General features: G+C 41.8%; 1 protein-coding gene across 1 annotated transcript in view; it reads right to left on the bottom strand.

Annotated features, from left to right (window-relative positions):
• MTA3 (metastasis associated 1 family, member 3) overlaps nt 1–20,367 on the bottom strand; it is a gene marked incomplete at its 3' end in the record, with an annotated part of 103,606 nt that overhangs the window by 11,026 nt on the left and 72,213 nt on the right. Inside the window, exons 15-17 of the mRNA XM_010133212.1 lie at nt 13,898–13,984; nt 9,768–9,914; nt 842–873 (exon numbers count right to left, since the gene is read on the bottom strand). Coding sequence (XP_010131514.1) covers nt 842–873; nt 9,768–9,914; nt 13,898–13,984 — 266 coding nt within the window. The remainder of the gene's footprint in view (nt 1–841; nt 874–9,767; nt 9,915–13,897; nt 13,985–20,367) is intronic.

Below are 20,367 nucleotides of genomic sequence, written 5' to 3'. Positions count from 1 at the left end.
CGGAACCCAGCATCTCTGTGGGAAGACACACGCCCCACAAATGCTGTACATACAGAAGAGGTGATAAACTGGAAGGGACACCCTGAAAACCATAGGAATGAAAATAAACAAGCTCACATTCATGTTTTATTCTAAAATTGCCTCGCCTCAAAGAACGTTCTTTGTCCAGAAGGGGATAACTGTCTCCTCAGATACCTACAGGGCAGGCGTGAATCATTCCCAGGCAGAGAGCGCTTCTCTCTATCTGCGTTTTTGTTCAGCCCTTATCTAACTTTTATTAGGAGTCTGAAACAGAGACTGATAAAATTTCACACTCTATAAAAACCCAAGACAGACAATAAATCCATGACATTTTTATGCATAAAACTTTTTAATCTCTTTTCTGAAGATGCTTCTGTCCAAGTATTTCCCTGTTTTGGGGACTATCAAACTCACGGCAAAGTCAAAAACTGGCCTCAGAGGAATGCGATGCAAGAAATTACTCAGGGTATGTTTTGACCTTTAAATGTGCTCTGACACACGTGATAGACACAGAATGCAAGAGATTTTAACAACATTAATTTGATGTAACAACAATAATAAAATCACTTAAGCACAAAACACGCAGAATTGTAACTGTATTTTTCACCCATTCAGACTGACAGCACTGCTACTTCTTAAGCTATTCAACCTCACGTTTTCCCCAAGATTTCCTACAAAAGACTCACTTTATCTCTACAGTGATACTGGACTTTATAAAAAACCATGCCAGCGGCTTCGAATACTATTACATCCGCTTTGTTTCCAAAGGAAATTTTCTGTCTATAGATGGATCGATACCTACAATTTCCTCTATACTTACCATTATCGTTCGTGTCGTATGACCGGACGACTCTGGAAAACAAAAGAACCGCAGCGTATTAGAGTATTGTCTTTACCCACAAAACCCCTGTTTTCTGGTGCTCACCCCAAAGGCTGCGATGCCACTGTTCAGCTGCCACAACGAACATAACAGAAATGCAGAGAGTGGAAAGATTTCGCATGAAACAAGCACAAGAATCATCACTAGTCCTGAAGATACATGGCACACTATAGTATGCTGTTAAGTGCACTCATTTTCTCTTTGCTTAATTATCCTATTCTGCAAGAAAATACAAAAATGGAACTAATTCATAATTCATGTTTCCAGAAGTGGGTTTTTCCATTCTGCTTTTAACATATGGCATCATTTAACATGGAGGACTAGCTCTGCAGAAAAAATACAAATAGTATCAGCACAATTCCATTACTACTCCCATTTGAAAAAGCTTTATCAAACTAGACAACCCATTTTTCTGAGATTTTTGAGATGGATTCTCCATTTGAAATTGACAAAGAATATTGAGAACATCCAGAAATCTTAATTATTCTGTCCCATGTGATAAATGAGGAGTCAGTCAACTGAACTCAGTCATATTTATATAAAATTGCCAAGGAATCACTACTAGGCCAATAGCTACCAGAGAATTCATCTTGCTGTTTAAATTACATTTGCTTATTTTCTTCCTCAAGGATGGAAATCTCACCCTCTTTGGCTTTAAAATGCTACAGTTGTCATATTACAGCCATGTTCTTTTCTGAAGCAGTATAACTTCAGTAACTAGACATCCTCCTAACCAGTTAAGAAACCCGCACAAACATTTGCTGCTGATCTGTAAGATGCAAGATGATGCTACTAACGATCTCACAGACTTGCTCAAAAAATTTGGGTAAAACATCGCCCGCACAAACATTTGCTGCTGATCTGTAAGACACAAGATGATGCTACTAACAATCTCACAGACTTGCTCAAAAATTTGGGTAAAACATCATATCAGGTAGAGGACACAGAAGTCTTAAGAGACAGATATTTAGCAACAGTAGATGCAGTTCTAGGTAAATGTACACAATTCTGCACCAGCAGAGTCTCAAGCCTGCCAGTGAGATAAATAGACAATAATTCCAGGAGGTTAGTTATTTTTGTGGTTCCTATGGGGGTCCCAACAGGCACCAGCCACACGGAATCCTCAAGGGGTTTTATTATTGTTAAAAAATAACTTTGAAGAGATGATTAAAAGGACGTGAGACAGAAACTCTGCACATCTTTCTGAAAAAATGGTAATTACACTTTCAAACTGGTGTTCCTCTTTCATCTTGAGGAGTCATCTTACCCACACTGAAGGTATAGTTCAATCACTGATAGAAACAAAGACAAGCATTTTAAACAGCTCAAAGTATTTAGAAACTTCTGATATTCAGCAGTAATTCCTCTAGCTAATTTACATTTGTGTAAGTCTTCATCCTTAATCATAACTAATTAAAAATATACATACGTATCAATACAGGCATCGATAACTTCTCATTGATAAAGGTTCTGTAACGTGAAAACCTACCTAAAACCACCAATATTTTAGTGGTGAGCTCCCTTTTCCTCTCTTTTTCACATAGAATTTATCATATATAAAAATATATTTAGGTCACCAGACCTCTAGGCAAGTCTTAAAGTGGTAGTATAAAAATTAAATACCGTGACAGTCTGCTGTTTCCTGATACCTCGGTGGATTTGGCATAGCTTTATATGCCAAATCTATAAACACTGCACTTAGTCACGACTGTCCCAAGAGAGAGCAACTCCCTCAAGGGACAAGGGAACAGCCGAGCGTACCTGGAGGCTGTTGGACCGCGTATTTTTGATGAATGCTTTACAGCCGTTAACTTCAGGACACGGCCATACTGATAACCCACTAATAAAACCAAGCGACGAAGTGAAGAAAGATCTGCTGTATTCGTAGAGTAACATCCCCGCGCTGTATCATACCATACAACCATTCGCCGGTTTCGCACTTTTCTTAGCTACTATTGCCGTAGACGCTGATGTACCATCTAAGTGGGCAAACAACTTTGAGAAAGACCTGGGTACATCCATAAATAAGGAGCCAGGGAAAGAACTAGTTAATACGCAGTTTGAAGACACTGTTTAACACACTGCTTAAAGACACAGTCAAAAGATTCTAGGATACAGGGGAGACTATTAATTAAGGTGCCGTTGTTACACAATTTCAACTCTTACATACTCCGATACTCAAATATTCGGGTTTTAGAACTGAGGAGATGCCAACTCCTTCCAGAAAATAATTACACCCTGATCTGGCAGGATTCTCACCGACATTTATGCACGAACACACACACCAGGCAACTCTCTGGAAAACTTTGCTTTTAATTAAGGCAACTAAGGAAGAAAGCCCTTGCTGCCAATTAAAAGGGCAGCCACGCAGCATTCAAAAAGGTGAGCTTTGTGCACACCACGGCAACCCCCACTGCAGCTGGAGGGCAACAGAGCTTAGTCAAAAGCCACACACGTCCTGGTGATCAACAGGACGGAAAACAAAGCTTTGGATTTTCAGTTTTATCTGCCAAGTTTTGGAATGCCTTAGGGAATTTAAATAATCAGGCTCGAATTTCAGTGTAACTGGCACCAGTGGACGCTTGTTTTTTAATCGAGTTCTTACAGCAAATGATTTTTTGCAGGGCAATCACCTGGAACTCGCACTCTCTCGGTAGAAAGGGATCTCCAGGAGATGGAACGATCTCCCCGCTTAGGACCGATGAAGTGCTGGTGAAGTGGGTTACTCCACTTCCAACAGGAATGGTCGGACATCACCAACAAGGGGTTTGGGTGGTATGATGCCAGTAAAGCACAGCAAATGCAACTTCAGTACTGACAAGATGCCTAGAAATTTATTATTGTGGAGAAACTGATGCACCAATGGCAGAAACTGCTTAAGATGCTCGTACGCTCTTTCTACAACTCATACAATACTCTACAATAGTTGTTCCTACTTGAGTTCAAATAAATAAGTGGCAAAAAGATTTTCTCACATCGCAAGATGCTTTTCCAACCATACTGACCAATCCGGGTGTTTCTCCCTGTTTCTGGGCACTAGGAGACTAGAGAATTTCCAACTAAGGCTAAATCAGAAAAAGCCCTCTGCTAAGAGATGGTGCCAATTGCAAATTTATTTCAAGCTCACATATTATTTCCCAGAAATATTAATTTTTTTCCCCTCTTAAGAGATCTTCAAGCCAAAAGGACCACTCCGGTCCGTTTTCTGGCTGTTCATGTGTTATGTTTACATGAGCTAGTCTTTAGTTCTGCTGATAGTCATGTGATATTCAGCCTTCTCTTTTACATTAATGGGATCATCAGCAATACTAGTGGGGGACAGGCGCCCTTTTTCTAAGCCTTCCACAATAAATATGCTTGAAGACAATGTCATTTAGACACGTGGAAAATAAAGGCAGAGAGGCAATAGCAGAGGTGTTTACTCCTAATGACACTCTCATCTTACCATGGTGCATAATAAAAGAACCTTTTCAACTCAGGGTGAAATAAGCTGAGAAAGGAAAACTCTTTCATTATTTCTTCTCCATTTGGGTTATGATATTTTAAATAACCAAATGTATTTGTTTTTTCCTATCGGTTTGTAACAATGGAACAAGTAACATTACATGTTATTTTAGAAGTATTATCAAAAAAATAATAATAAGTACATCTTATAATCATACTAAGAACGAGTTTGACTTAATTTGAGGAGGACCCCTGGTCTCCCAAGACAGAAATTTGAAACACTGCGGCAACAACACACAAGAAAAGCAAAAAGCACACCACCATACAGAGTTATCACAAAGCGTTTTCTGCAGAAGCAGGATCTTCCCAGCTGCGCTGCCTAAGCCCTTTCTGAAGGTGCCTTCCCTATCGCATTATGGACTGGAATTGTTAAGAACTATTGCTCTGCAATCACAGCTTCCAAAAAATAATTAACGTACTTGACAGTAATCATACAAGAAGCACTTTGAAGTGGGAACTCCAGATCTCAAATCCAGAACACGTAATTCATGAGGCAATACACTGCTAATCCTGTTACCCAACAGGCAGGGTTCTCCTTCTGCAACTTAAAAAATACTAGGGGAAGGTAGCGATCCCAGGAATTAGGTTCTGGTTATCTGCACTGCGGTTTAAACGCTAACTTAATTACAGTGTTGTTCCTATTGTTTGCTGTCTGAGGAGGTGAATTATTCTGCCAATCAGGAAAGCCAGCGTTACTGCAACTTCATGCCCACACATTACCTGCACGTAATAAACAGAAATGCTGACTCAGCAGCAGACATGGGCAGTTCACCGTGAAGCGCCCTCTCCTCCACCTGTGATCCTGCATCGCCTGATCTTTCCAAGCCCCGCCAGCTACCGGTTACCAGAAGCAGCTGCTGCACTGGTGACTACAGAGGTACAGCACTACCATCTTCTCATGAGCATGCGTTTCCTTAGCACAACAAAAGGGGAGTGATGATTGGCACGCTGGAAGTGGTGCAAAAAAAAAACCAAACCCTTATTCAATCTCTAGTTGGAAATAAATCAGTTTTGCAAGACGCAGTGAGCCTGAAAACCACAGTTGAAGGGAAATTGTGTTTTGACCTTGGCAAAACGACACCAATCGCTGTCCAATGGACAAAAATAATTTCCTTCTAGTTAACTATTTTTTGTGCAAAGTCACAATGTCATTTGCATCACTGGGGCTGGAGGAACAAAGAGCAAAGTGAGGAGGGATCATCACCTCACTGTAAACAAACTGAAAGAAAAAATTGTTTTAAAATACCAAAATTTAAATAGAGAGGAAAAAATGGCTTGAGACATGAGAACGTGAGATGCAGTAGCGGAGTTCTATAAATGACTGACAATGTCAGCAGTAACACTCCGGGTAATTAAGGCCTGTGTCATTCCCCAGGTACATAATTTGGGCTCTGGAAGATGTCACTAGTTCATCATCCCTAGCATCATCGTTTGTATCCCCGCAAAAGCAAGTGCACATACTGGCCACAGAAAGGCCAGCTTTAGAGCATTTTAGTTTTCCACTAAATATTTAAAACGATTGCTTCCAATCAGACAGTGAGAAAGAGGCTGCTCTTGTGCAAGCTGCAGAAGTCAAAGGTAAAAAGGCTGTTAGATTGATCTCTCGAGGGTCGGAGATGGCTTTAATGACTTTGTATGGTAGCGCAAAGGCAGGACAAGGCTCTTACAAAGCATTTCACCTCCTGACATAAATAAACGCCCTGAGCAGTATCTGTGGGGAAATAACCAAGCGTCATATACACCCTTTCCACAGTCCTCTGCTGCTCCAGTAAATGACAGTAACATACCACCAATTTTTCCACGGGGATTTACTTGCCACGCTCACAGTTCCATCAATACCAGTGCACGTATTTCAGTCAGAGATCTGTAGTCAAATGTTTCAAAACAGTGAAAAATGACAGAGAGCAACTACTCTTGTGCCTGTCACCACAGCAGAACGTCTCCATCTCTACTGTATAATAGTACTGATACCTGGGAAATAGCATCGATAACAACCACCAGACACCTTTGAGGAAAACCAACTCCCTCTGCTGAGAAATTCCATCCTACAGTGAGAACTCCTTCGCTCTTGTGTACTTTCACATAGGGCTGTGTGAAGTTAGTTAAGATGAAGCACACATTAGAATTGTTTTCTCTGTTCCAAGGAAAATGAGGCAGGAAAGGCGCCAGTCTCCCTGCTTTTCAGTTAGGATGTTTACATTTTCAGGGGTTTGGCAAAGAAGAGTCTTAAAACCCCCGTGAAAAAACAGGAGTGAAATACAAGCCTTTCTTCCTTGCTCCTCTCCTCAGTAGCGAATACTATTAGTCATAAGCAGAGAGAAGGGTTCACCGAAACAGCATCTAAGAGAAAAGGTACATTTTTTGGAGGTCCTTCTCCCTTTGCCAATTGCCTGTGTGACTTTATCTTGCCGTGCCAGAGATGTGTGGGTTCCTAGGAAAAGGGACCTGAATATCGCTGTCTCATTCTTAGATACAGCTGCATACGTCAGTATATCCAGGAATCAAATTGGACTGTTGAATCCTCTTGAAGGCATCAAGACATCTCAGCCTGAGATACAGCATTAAAGGTCTGGGCAGAGGAAGAGAGGCGAAAGACCAGGGCCGTTGATTAAAGCCTCTTCAGCAATGAACACCCGGTTCTCCGATTTGTGCCCACAAGTCATGAAAATGGTATCAACAGGCATAGCTTGATTTCTGTACCTCTTTAGTGACACCAGTATCTTGGACATCCTGTGGATATTCTGGTTCTGAGGCATGCAGAAGTGAGGAAGTGCCTGCGAGCTGACAGAGAATATACTCGTGTAAAATACCTCTACCTGATCTTTCCAAATATTATCAGGAAAATTATCATTACTCACCCTACCAAAACAACAGCCTGACGTGAAACTCGACTACTTCGATGTACTGTTGCTCACAGCTAAGCAGCTTGTGGGTGAGAGTAATTGCTCAGAATGATTTCAGACACTGTAATTTAGAGCTCAGATTCAAAATATCTACAAAGCACTGTACAGTCACACCTAAATCTTCCCGTCATCGATCCAGTCTTAAAATTGGATACACCTAACATTCCGCCACGCTGTGATTTTCCGAAGACAGTGTTTTCCCATTTGAAAGAGACTGTCTTCACCGCTGAGGACCACTTAAATCTCTTGTGTTCATCCTCAGCAGCAATGGAACTCCTGCATCTCAGAGCACTTAAAAGCACCAGCATGCATATTACATGAAAACACCCTAAAGTACTGAGATATTTTTTTTTTCCCCAGAATGGAAAAAAAACTTCCTGGCATTTTTCAGTCCATTCTACGGAATGTGAGATTTGCTATTGTTTGAAAATAAAGACCATCCAGAAGGCAGCTTCCTCCTACAATAAAGGACACAAACAGCAGCAGCATCTTTCAGTCCGGTTGCAACACCCAAGGCTCAAGCAGTGCCATTTCACTGATGGCTCTGCCCTATACACCGGTTCATGTGTACACCTACAACTATCTCTGTCAGCCAACAGCGACTGACACTCAGGTCAATCAATAGCGAGATATCAGGGTACACCCCCATCATTTATGGAGAGAGAAATTAGTTCCATTGTCATTCTTGATAAAGATCAAGCAATAGCAGACAGAAATGACAGACTCCCTCACCCCTCTTAGTTGCACCAGACTCTTGCTGGAAGAGCATCCATGGAAAAATGAAAGGGAATCTTGTGCTGCCTTGGCCAAAACCAAGACGCTCAAGCCAACATAAAGACTTCTCTAAGAAATGCTAACCGTGTTCTTGGTTATTACTCTTTAAAGCATTAAAACAAATATTAATGATGTTTCCCATAATCTTCCCCCACTCCCCCAAGCAGGCATAACAAAGTGCCACTGCTGTGTTATATAGCTTTATTTCTGAGCCAATAATTACCTTGTTAATAACAAATTCTGTCAAAATATGGCACTCAACTCGCCTAGACAGTAAAACCGACTTTCAATACGTCAATCTAAATATGTATTTGCACAAGGCTAAGTGACATTTACTCGAATGCTGTAAATTATTGTATATCTTAAGTAAACATATTTATACGGCTTCTTTACAACAAATTTCTAATACTGTTGGAAAAAAGCAAACCTGACCATGCAGACATTTCCATGTTGATAACATTATGAAAACAGCAAGAGAGAAGGCTGGCTGTGAGCCCACTGCGCTGCTTTTGCTTGCTGCTTTCATCAAAGCGTGCACTGAAAGGCAGAGCATTTCAGCACCTCTATTCAGCCTTTCTGGAGACTGTTAATTGACACAGCACAATAAACCCTGCAACGGTCAATAATATTTTGGACCCAAACCAGCTTTTTAGTATATTTATAACCACATGAAAAAACTCTGGAGGTTGCCAAAACCTTTCACTGCACAAATAGCGCAGCACGGCCAGTGCAGTGACAGAGAAACCACCGTTTCCCAACTTGATCTGATCCCTGAGTTTCTGCTGTGTGCTGGAGAGAAGCTGGATAAATTACAGCCAAAAAGAAAGTATTTTATAGTTACCAATAATTAGAGAAGCACTTAAATGGTAAATATTAAAAATATACATTTTTTGCAGTGCAAACACACAGTATCCTGCTGGACTCTCCTCTTGGACATGATGTGAAATTGTTGACAGTTCCAGTTGAAAATCTTTCTATTTGGTGGTGATTTTTACAAAAATAAAATGAGTAATACAGTCACTTTTCAGAACAAAAAATAAAGATTATTTGAGGAAAAACTAGCCTTTCCCACAGATTTCCACCACATTTCTGCACAGTTTCGTCCCTGCTCTCCATGTGCACCATACCCTAATGAAGTGGCTGGGTACACCAGGCTTAAACATCACCTCTGGTGCTGCACAGTGCACAGGAAAAGCCTCTCCTGCACCTCTGTGACGCCGCTTTTGCTTCCTCCTCTGCAAGTGGTCTAAGTGCAGGGGCAGTTGCTTTCTAAGGAGCTCCTACCTTCCACCAGTCCTTATGGCCAACAATTCTTGTTTTAACTGACTCTGTCACACTGGTCTAGGGATGCAAGATGCCAGAAACTACTTCCCCTCTATTACAAACCACACAGTTGAGAATCCAGACCACGCGCGTTCAGAGTTCCAGGCTAGCAGCGAGACTGGCTGTGGAAACTCGCGGGTCCAGTATGTGTCAAGCACTTTCGCACAGAGCAATTCAAAAGGTCCTGCATCTCTCTACAAAATATTTCTCCAAATAAAAATGCAATGCAATAAGCCAAAATAAATCACCTACATTTTACATTTCTGTCAGTCTGCACCCCCTTACTTAATGTCATCTCAGGTGCACAGAGAAATTTTGCAATTCAGACTTAAAGAATACCTCTGTTCTATTCCTTCACATACCATCAAGACCGTTATGATGGCTGTAGTTTCTCTTTCCCAAAATACTTAATGAAGAGTGGTTGGAGGGTGCCAGCAGTCGTTTTGCACTTGGACTTTGAAGGCTTGGCGTTGACCTGATTACATTGGGTTTCACTGCAGGATGAATCTCTGTTTGATACAAAAAGAGAGAGAGAAATTATACGTTCTTGATTTAAAATATAAATGAAAATAGTCTATTTAAATTTACATTTCAATTTCCAGTAAAAGGAAATACAGTTTGTTCTCTGTGTGTTTACAGGGCCTGGAATAACAACTCAAACACAATTCTTCATACCTACAGTTCCTCCAAGTAAGAAAGATTTATTTCACTTTAGATTGCCCAGTGCTATGGTGTAGATGCGGAAGGATTTCAGAGATGGAAGGGATAATACAAATCAATCTGAAACAGGTCTGTGTTTACATTTTCCTGCCCTTTCGAGGTTTATATTGGAGCTACACGCCTACACATATTTTAGCAAGCAAATAAAGGCATTTTATTGTAGTGAAATCACCTCAATTCAGTATTTCCTGTCACAATAAGTTCCCAAACACGAGTCATCAGGTGCAAGAGTCAGGGGCCAGCTGCAGCAGGGATCTGAAGCTAGAACTACCCCAAAACTGCAACAGGAACACAAAAATCGTGAAGACTGCATTGAGTTCTCCAGGTACTGTCTGACTCGCACACAGAGCCATTACCGGGAGCTGCAAACATCCCAGACTATCTAATACGGATCACGGAGCAGCATTATTTTGGAGCAGGAGGAAGAAAGGCGGGTAAGAGGCAGTGAAACGCATCTGGCCAGCACACTTCAGGGTGGCAGCTGCTGTGCTGGCCAAAAGCTGATGCAGCTGCATGGAAATCTCAGTTATCTGCCAGTTAAAAGTGGCTTGTTCTTTGCCAGGAACTTGCTGAACCAATTAACTTATTCCCACCACGCATTTGGGTTCAAAATGCCACCCGTCTGTACCTCCTTTGACAGCCCTGAATTTGCGAGGGAAGTCAGCCAGCCCGAGGGCAGGTCCCCATCCCCCTGACACAGCCACAGGGCACCAGCCCAGCTTGCAGGTGGTGATGGATGGCCATCTGACTTCCCACCAAGCAGAAGGGACCTCTGAGCCGAGAGCCTGAGGGCAGAGGGGCTGGGACACAGATCAGAAGAGTCAGCTGCCCGAGGGAAGGAAGATCAGAAGAGAAAGATCAAGTACTTTTTCATTTGTAGCCCAGGTCTGCACCTCTTGAAGGGCCTTTGTGTTTTTCTGCTCACCCACACCAACTATTTCCACTTTTGAGAAGACTTTGCTCAGTTGTTTGGTCAGAGCTGGCAATTCTACTCTTAAAGCACGAACACCCTCGTCCAAGATGCTTCAAGAGGGTCAGACAAGAAGGAGCAGAGTAGGGTCGTGCATGGGTAGGTGCAGGAAGAGCCCAGAGCCAGGGTACAGGTCACTGCATCAGGGCAGTGCAGCAGATGCGGGTGTGCACATAAGCGCTGCGTTGAAGTCACCGATCTTCTCACCACCTCCTTAAACGAGGACATTTTACTGCTGTTCTCTGCAGCACTCATCTGCTGTTCCTAAAACCGAGTTCAGGAACACCAAGCACCCAGCAGACTTCATGGCACACCCAGCTCTTCATGCTGGAGAGAACAAGCAGCTATTTTGGTGTTTTACTAGAATGGGAACAGAGACGTGCTTAATGTTATGGCCCACTGATGGCTAAAGCAAAAACTAAAATGGAAATAGAAAGGTTTGTGCTGTTTGCTGAAGACAAGTGGAATTTGGACTCTAAAACGCTCATTTGTCAATCTTTTCCAATTTTCTGAAGGAACCGGTTAATTTTCAGGGCTAACACCACCAAAATATTATTTGCCAAAGAGCTCCAGCAGCAACCACAATAATCCCATCAGCTGCATCAACATACGAAAACTCACAAACTTCACCTACAGCATATAGGAACTGTCATTTTGTATCTTCAGCTCTCCCTTTCGGTTCTAGAAACAAACTTAATTAAGCAGTCAGGACCACCCCTCAGTGGGCTGAGTCCCTCCTGTGGGGTCTTTGTACCTTACGCTCACTTGTCGTCTACGTACGGGACTTGCTTAAAATCCTTCCATGCTTTAAATCAGCTTTCTACTGCTGACTCTCTCTCTTTCTAGCTAGCAACTTCATCACACCCAAGAAGGGTAATGAGGCATTTCGTTTTCTTTTTATATCATCCCATCACCTTATTGTATTATGGAATAACAGTAATTAGGGATCTTTTAATTTCTGCTGCTCTTAACCTTGTTTTATTGCCCAATCTTCACTGAAAATCTCACTACCTGCACCTTCTGCTAACTCAAGACAACTCTAACATCCAAATAACCCAAATTATCCTGTTACTCACACAACAAATAACCAGCTGGCCAAATTCAGACTGCATGATAAATTCTGAAATACAAATAGAACTTGAACAACATATTAGGAGCCCTTTTTATAAGACCAGGTTGCTATCGCAAACAGGTAAATCGCAATAACAACTCTGAAAAGTTCTCCCATCTCCACTGATGTCACTAGGGTAAAAAAAAAAAATCCAAAGCAAACAAAGAAAAGTTGAAGTCTCCTGCAGAGTCACTTAAATAAACCATCCTGGATTCCAGAGGTGCTTAAGCAGCTGCACCTCTCTCATCTCCTCTCCTCAGCACGCATCCCCAGCCTGGTTTCCTCGTAACCAGCAGGTAATACAGGACATTAATTAGCCAAGGGTTCACCTCAGGGGGGTGTTTGGTAAGCACAGAGATGACTGAAGAGATTACAGGGAATTAGGCCCGGCTCTCTAGAGGACAAAGCCTGCTTTCTACGCTTAACCTACCTCTCACCTGTGGAACTAGCAGCCAAGAAGAACAGGGATAAAGGGAAGCGATGACACATTTGCCTTCACTGTCGTGAGATCCTTCACTTCCCAGCCAGCCAAATGCTAAGTGGACTCCACAGAGAGCTGCTATTTTTTAACGCTGTCAATCATCTTCTACAAACCCTTCACCTCAGCACACGTAGTGCTGTCCGACACCGTTCATCCATTCACCCCCAGTGCACCTACTCTGCTCCCACAGATTTCAAGGCAACCTCTCATTGACTAAATAACACAGACCTCATTAACAAAATAACATAAATAATGTCGACTAACTGTCTTGGAGGATTACACACGCTGGGCTGCTTGTAGAAAATTGCCACTGGCTTTTCTCTTAAACTCCAGGGCAGAAGGAAGCAAAATTCAGTGAGAGCGGGCATTAATTCTTCATTATTGGAAGTTTGGATTTTGTTCAAATTCTGGAAGAACAGTTGTAACTACATTAATAGGCGATTTCTACTTCAGTAAGTCAAGAGACTGTTATTGTTTACTTAGTTCTAGTACAAAAAACTCCTGCTTGAAACTTTGAGCACAACTTCCAGACAGCTCTACCCTCAGCTACACTTTCTGTAGATTAGGATTAATACACCGCAGAATTATTCAGCGTGTCTCTGATTGATGGACTAACAGAAAGTCTCTGGGGTGTCTCAACTGTTACGTGACCGTGCAAATACTCCATAGTCTGTGGTGGTTCCTTGCAGAGAAGATGGTTTTCAATTTTTTCAATAAGGAATCACAAATACTAGAATTTCTCCTCTCCCTGTTCTCTTATGTGAGTTCACTGTCCTCTTGGCTGTGATCTCAGTACAGATTTCATCACATCTTTTAAAATTACGTCATCAAATTAAAAGACCAGTGTCTCAGAGTGGCTGAGGTTCCCTTTTAAGAACACAGGAGCATTACAAGTGGATTCAAGGTCACAGCAGAGCAGCATTAAACAACTGAGGATCTCCCCTTTGAGCGCTGCTTATTTTAAGACTATTTTTCACGTTCTAAATCACGTCAGGCTTCACTCTGTCATTTTAAACCAGCATCGGAAAGCTGCCTGCCTACATCCTGCAAGTTCAGTCATGCAGCTTTGCAACTGAGAGTGGACCAGAATTCTTATTCATCTCTTAACCTTACAGTTTTCTTGTTACTAAAAGCTTAGATCTCTCTTTTAAGTATCAGTACACAACTGGACGCTCATTTGCTTCGTTACTCTCTGGAGGCAGATACGCACCTAAATACCCAATGATACATGACAGCGGTTTTCTGGTGCTCTTTATCTTCAGAGGATTTCCAGCAAGTTCACAATGTCGATCTGCATCTGAGAATTTTAAAGAATAAAACTTGTAAAGCCGTTACAAATACAATTAGGACACACCAACCAGCTTCTGACTTGCATTTTTACCACAAATTTCTTTTTTTCTTGTAGCTAGCACATATTCCTGTTTTTTCCATCAACAGTAATAATATTTAAAGGCAGGCCATGTTCTCATTCATGCAAGTGCTTGCGCAGGTTTTTGGAGACAGCGAGGCAAATGAAACAGATGAAAACATGAGTACTAGGACAAAAGCAGCTCTGGCTATTAAAAATAATTTACATTGAATTCTTCATTGTTTTCTACAAGCTTGTCTGGCTCTAAATGGGGTAATACAGAGGTAAGAAGGATTTAACCCTGGGACTGACGATTTCTGTTACACCTTACTCCTGTGGTACAGTGATTCGTATAATTCTTAAAATGTAGCATCCTGCAAAGTAAATGAAAATAAACAGTCCAGTAACTACCTTAATGTGATGGTACGACTGTGACCTCACACCTTTAAAGGCACCGTGAACACACAAGCAGAGAATCCATCCGAATGCCCCAAACATCAAGTGTTACTACGAAGAGGTTCAGGCTCAGGCAGCGGAGTCAGGTCAACCCAGGGCAAAAATAAACCAGACACCAAAACCGACTGGAATTATACCCTCTTTTTCCTTGAACTACTCAATGGTTGGGTTATCTGTCTTCTAACAGCAGATAAGCAATCCCCACTGTGTGGATCTACAACTCTCTGACGGAATTACTCCTCACATATACGTACCTACACATACACCTTTCCGGTACGGGTTTCATGTATGCACTTTCTAACAAGCTTTACGGGGGATAGATATTATAAATAGATGTTAATAACTGTAACTGCACTTTGTCTCCGCCTCGTGTTTTACCCGAGTGTTCCTGTTCGCTTCACTCCAGCGCTCCGGATGGTGTGTGTAGTTGCACAAAGAGGGTGAGACACTACACAGAACAATTTACAGTCTGTGTATTTTCTGTCTAGCTCTGTGTAAAAACTGTATAGGTCACAAAACCACAGCAATGACCAAAAAAGTATTTCGGTATGTTCACCGATGTTTTCAATGCATCAGAAAATGCACAACTTAGATCAATATATTAAGGAATCTAATGGAAATTCTGGAAATGCCAGCTGGTATCTGGGCAGCCCCGAAGTTCCATGGCCCCAATGCTGAGTACAGAAAGTACTTTATTATTTTATCTTAATAACAAAATACACTGTTCTCAGTGAAAAAAGAAAAAAAAGCACTGAATCTGGTGCCTGGAATATTTTTAATATTCCACAACACTTGAAATATTTTCAGTGATAGAGTAGAACAATGTGTCTCCACTGTCTCCCTGAGTAAACTAAGCACAGACTACACAGTAAGTATTTTATAGTTACTTTGGGAACAGCAAAGCATCGCCTAAGTAGTAATTAACATGAAAATTTTCCATCTACATGTCTTCACTATAAAAAAAGACATAAACTTCTGGTGAGATATTAATATGCTGACTGAGAATACAGACTGCAAAGGGAGCACAATCCCCATGCCTGAGGCAAAGCGTGTTCAAAGGTATTCCAAAGCACACCTATCTACTAAACCAGGTAAATATCTTTAACCGCAGCAAATGTTAATCCACAATATGGTACTCCCATAAAAAGAATAATAAAGTTTATGATCTTTATGCACGACACAGAGAAAAGCACAAAAGTTTAGGTCATGCACTGATCTCAAGTGTAAAACCACAGAATAAAATTTAGGAAGTTGTCAAAAGCAAAATTAAAAACAAGCCCTAAAATCAGATACGGGCATCCGAACAAAAGCACACAAAAGTTTAGGTCATGCACTGATCTCAAGTGTAAAACCACAGAATAAAATTTAGGAAGTTGTCAAAAGCAAAATTAAAAACAAGCCCTAAAATCAGATACGGGCATCCGAACAAACAATAAAAATCTTAGTAGATTAGCCAAATAGCAGAAGCTATGAGAAAAAAAAAATTAAAGAGGAGGATTGTATTTGATAGTGCATTTTTTCAAACATCAAAAACAGTGTGCGAGTCCATGTAGCAACAGGAGATGATCGTGGTGTGAGGGAAACGTGCAGTAAAGACAAGGTCATGGCAGAAAAGCTGCCTGCGCTCTGTGCACTGTGTGCACTGCAGAGGAACTTAGAGCAGCTCATGTCCAAAAAGCCTTTCCTGAGAAAAGCACTGAAGTGTCCATAGCAAATATTCCAAACCAAACTGGCTAGTGAATGGAAACAAGTCACCAGGACCAGGTGGAATTGATCCAAACAAACTGCTGAGCACATATACTGGTGTTTAACTAGTGCTTGAACCGGTCTCGGTTCAAGAGAGCACAACCACAGCAAATGTGGCAACGTTCTTCAGTAAGTAGGTCTGCAGACGGGCAAAAGGGTTGAACTATTAATAGAGGCATTCAGTTAAATACGGAAACATCAAGGGAGCCAACACAGACCTCGGAAAGGGAAAACAAGTTTAATGTGTTCACGTTATTCAGCAGCGTGTCCTTGCAACAAGGACGACTGGGGCCTTACCAGCACAAGCGCAGCCAGCAGAGCGAGGGAGGGAACCCTTCCCCCTGGCCCCTGCGAAACCACGTCCAGACCCTGTGTTGACTCCTGGGATCCCCACTACGAAAGATACGGGACATAGCACAGCAAGTCCAGCTACTGGGGAGCCACCAAGCTGTTTGGCGGCTGGAGTACAGGACATACATGGAGAGCCTGAAGGAACTGGGCCTGGCTAGTGCCAAGATGAGAAGGTCAAGAGGAGACCTGATTGCCACCTGTAACAGCAGAGCATAGAGAGGAGCAAGCCAGACCCTTCTTGGGAGGTACATAGTGATAGGACAACCTACTGTTGCTGTCTGTGGCAACTGATGCAAGCTGCGAGGTTCTTGTTAGATGTAAGCAAAAGATGATCTACTGTGAGGCTGATCCAACACTGGAACAGGTGCCCAGAGAAGCCATGGAGTCTCCATCCTTGGAGATACAACAATCTCATCTGGACAAAAGGCCCATGAGTACATGAACTTTATGCAGGGGGTGGGATTAGAGAACTCCAGCAGACTCCTCCGACCTGCGTGTCCCATAAACCAGTGATTGAAAGCGTCATGGGTCTGCCAGGATCCTCTGAAGGAACCCTTGACGTGTACACGTGAGCTGATCTAGCACCAACTTGGCATTTCAACTCACTTTTAACAAGCTATCACCACTGTATCCAGCTGTTACAGGGTAAAAGATTTCAGGGATTAGCCCCTGATTAAAATTAATTGTCTATGTAATCCCCAAAGGATCTGCACTGTTCATGTAAAAGATCAGGAAAAGAGGTGACTAGAGTTTAAGTTTCCTGGTAAGAAATTACTGAGTGCAATCAAAGCTAAAACTGACTGCAAAGGATACAGCAGCATCAAGCAATACCTGTAAATTAATTCTTAAGGAGTAAAATGACTGTAGCATACAGATCTAACAAGGGGTTCTACACACCAGCATGCAGAAGAGAATTCAAGAGGTGACAACAGCTTTCTCAAAATATCTAGACAGTACTAAAGACAGGTCACTTGGAATTAAAATCAGAATACTAGAAATTACGATAGGAAAAGTGAAAACGTGACTCTGTATGCAGACACTCTGTATGCAGACTCTCTGCACCTTCAAGTATAATTTGAAGCACCATAACCCTAAAAAGGATACAGCACAATTTGGAGAACTCCTGGGAACAACATTAAAACCACAGTGTGAAATGGATTCTGTGAGGTTTTAAACAGACCAAGCTCTTAACCTAGAAAAGTGTTGGCCGTTGGGGGTATTACAGAGGTCAGTGAAATCAGGAACGTTACGGAGAAGACAATACCAAATAAGGTTTGTTCTTTTAGATCTGAAAGGTTTTTTTTTTCATTAATTTCTTTTAAAACTGGATTTGTAGGTCTCAAGCTTAGAGAGACTCTCACTGGAGAGTGATTTCTCTGACATTCCATCATGTCTCTATCAAAATGCAGGTTATCTAATGAATACACTGCTCTGTGCACTCCTGAATTGTACTCTCCTTAGAAACTTCAGGAAAAAAGCATGTCCTTTCAATTATTTTACTGGCGACTAAAATCTGGCACAAACTGTAAAGATAACAGTAGAGAAAACACTTTCATCGTAGCTGCAGCCAGCAGATCTTCTGTATCTATCACAATCAAGGGTGTAAAACCTGTTGGTGAAACAACACCCATAAACGTTACTTGGGTCAGACGAGCAGGTAGTTCGATGTCAGTACAACACAGGCTGTGTGCTTACAAAGGAACATTCTGCATATTCTACTTCATTTTCCCTTGTCTTTTGTTTTATCGAACCAGACTATAACAGGCACTGCGAACCAAACTCGTCATTACATCTGCAGATTTAAAGGTACGTTAAGTTTCGATCATGAACACTACACCACTTCCAGGTAACGCTCTCTCTACATATATCATACAAACAATGTACTACCACCCACTGAAAACACTTTGACAATCACATCTACACAGAGTGCAGCTACCCAAATTTAAATCACTGTAATTAATACATATATTTATATTGATAAAACTATATCTGAGCAGGAGAAAAAAAACCCTCAGCAATCTTCCTGTGCTGAAGTATTAAGGTTCACGGACGCGTGGCTCGCTGCCACACAGGTATCAACATGCTTGTACGCTGGAAACAGATCCCATCTTGTCAGGGACTGTGTGGAGAAGAGACCTTCCAGACACAGGACAGAGTTTCACTTAACTTCCTAAAACACAGGCAATAGAAAAATGAAGAAATTTTGCCTAATTTAGGCCATGGGAATTTCCTCTGACTGAACAATTTGACAATTCTTACAATTCCTGAAAAATCCATTGGAGAAGCTTATTGTCAACCACCACAGCAAGTTATCTTCAGGCAGAACAAAGTCTGACAGTTCCACAGTGGGTTGTACTCCTGGCAGGAGATGCCTCGATCTCCTGGTGACCATCCCCAGATTGAACCGGGAGGTACATTCATCATCTCCACTACCTCCTGCTGGCATCCGAGCAGGGGTCATGCTATATGGTTCACTAATGAGAAGAATCTAATTCTCTGCACTAACTGAAGGAACGAAGAACACAGAAGAGGACCTCATTTTCTGCCAGTGGATGTAATGGGTCAAGGGAGGTGATGTGGGTGGAATTACAATAATACAAAAATGCTCTGTCTGAAATCCGTTTCACCTAAAAGATGGAAGGGCCTGTGATTAGCATTCTCAGAGGCTTCCATGCCCCTCCAAAACAAAGCAAAAAAGGATCTGCAGATGAGTTCAGGCGGACTGCAAAAATCAATTTACCTTATGAGCAAGCCCTGACTGGCTTTTTCAGACTTCCGCAGAACTGGGAATTAGTTTCATTTACAACCTGGTGCTTCAACAAATTGCGTATGACTAAGAAGGCATAAACCTGATAAGCTGCTGGGATAAGCATCCAGCTGTCCTTCTGTCTTCAGATTTTACGGTCTCCGACTGTTGGTATGGTGCCTACTGCAATACAGCTGAGAAATGCAGTTACAATTTCAAGCACTGGTTTGGCATGTGGAAAGAGTCAGGCGGGTCTGACCGAGCATCTAAGCAGTCGCTAGATTCAAGCTTCAGCACACCAACACAGAAAACAAATTCCAAATCAGTTCTTGGATGTTCTAACTGTCTCGTGCTGTGCCACATCAAGGGTGACCTGCTACTCTGGCCAGGTTATTATCGAATGGAATGGATGTCTGTGTTGGTGTAACAGAAGTTGCAGTCTGCAACACCACCACAGACATTCATGCAATACTGTAATTACTTGGTGGACTCAACATATGAAATCGTTACTGGGAATTAAGTATCTCACTTAAAAATTTAAAGAAATTAAAAGTTACTTGCATCAAGTTATCCTTGGACAAGGATTCAGGGCGTTCTCAGGAAGAGGGAGCCTGTTTAGTGGCATTATTAAAATCTACACACTGAATCCACTGAGAGGGGTATTGCCAGAAAGATACACTGTGTGTTTATATGTGTGTGTACACACAGAGAAACAGGAGTTACATTAATTAAATGAGGTACAATCCAATTTCCACTATCATAAAATGCTTTGAACGTTGTGTTCAAAAAAGCACTGACAATGGTGACTTTTTTTTCAGTCTATGTTAGGTCCAATCAAGAACCATCAGCATTCAAAAAGAAAAAATTGCAAGGTCCAGATGTTGCTTTAAGCAAAAAGGGTAATGAAAGAGACTACGGGGGGAAAAAATATCCCTCTACTCTTGATGTTAATCTGATGTGGCACTTTTTCATTCAAAGGAACAGAGGAAGCACTCACAGCGCCACCAGTCTGATACAAGAATGGCTGTTTCCT

The sequence above is a fragment of the Buceros rhinoceros genome, unplaced genomic scaffold (assembly GCF_000710305.1).
Source record: "Buceros rhinoceros silvestris isolate BGI_N320 unplaced genomic scaffold, ASM71030v1 scaffold1823, whole genome shotgun sequence".
In the NCBI taxonomy this organism is placed as follows: Eukaryota; Metazoa; Chordata; class Aves; order Bucerotiformes; family Bucerotidae; genus Buceros; species Buceros rhinoceros.
Note: the sequence above shows the minus strand (reverse complement) of the source record. Positions and strands in the feature narration are given on the sequence as shown.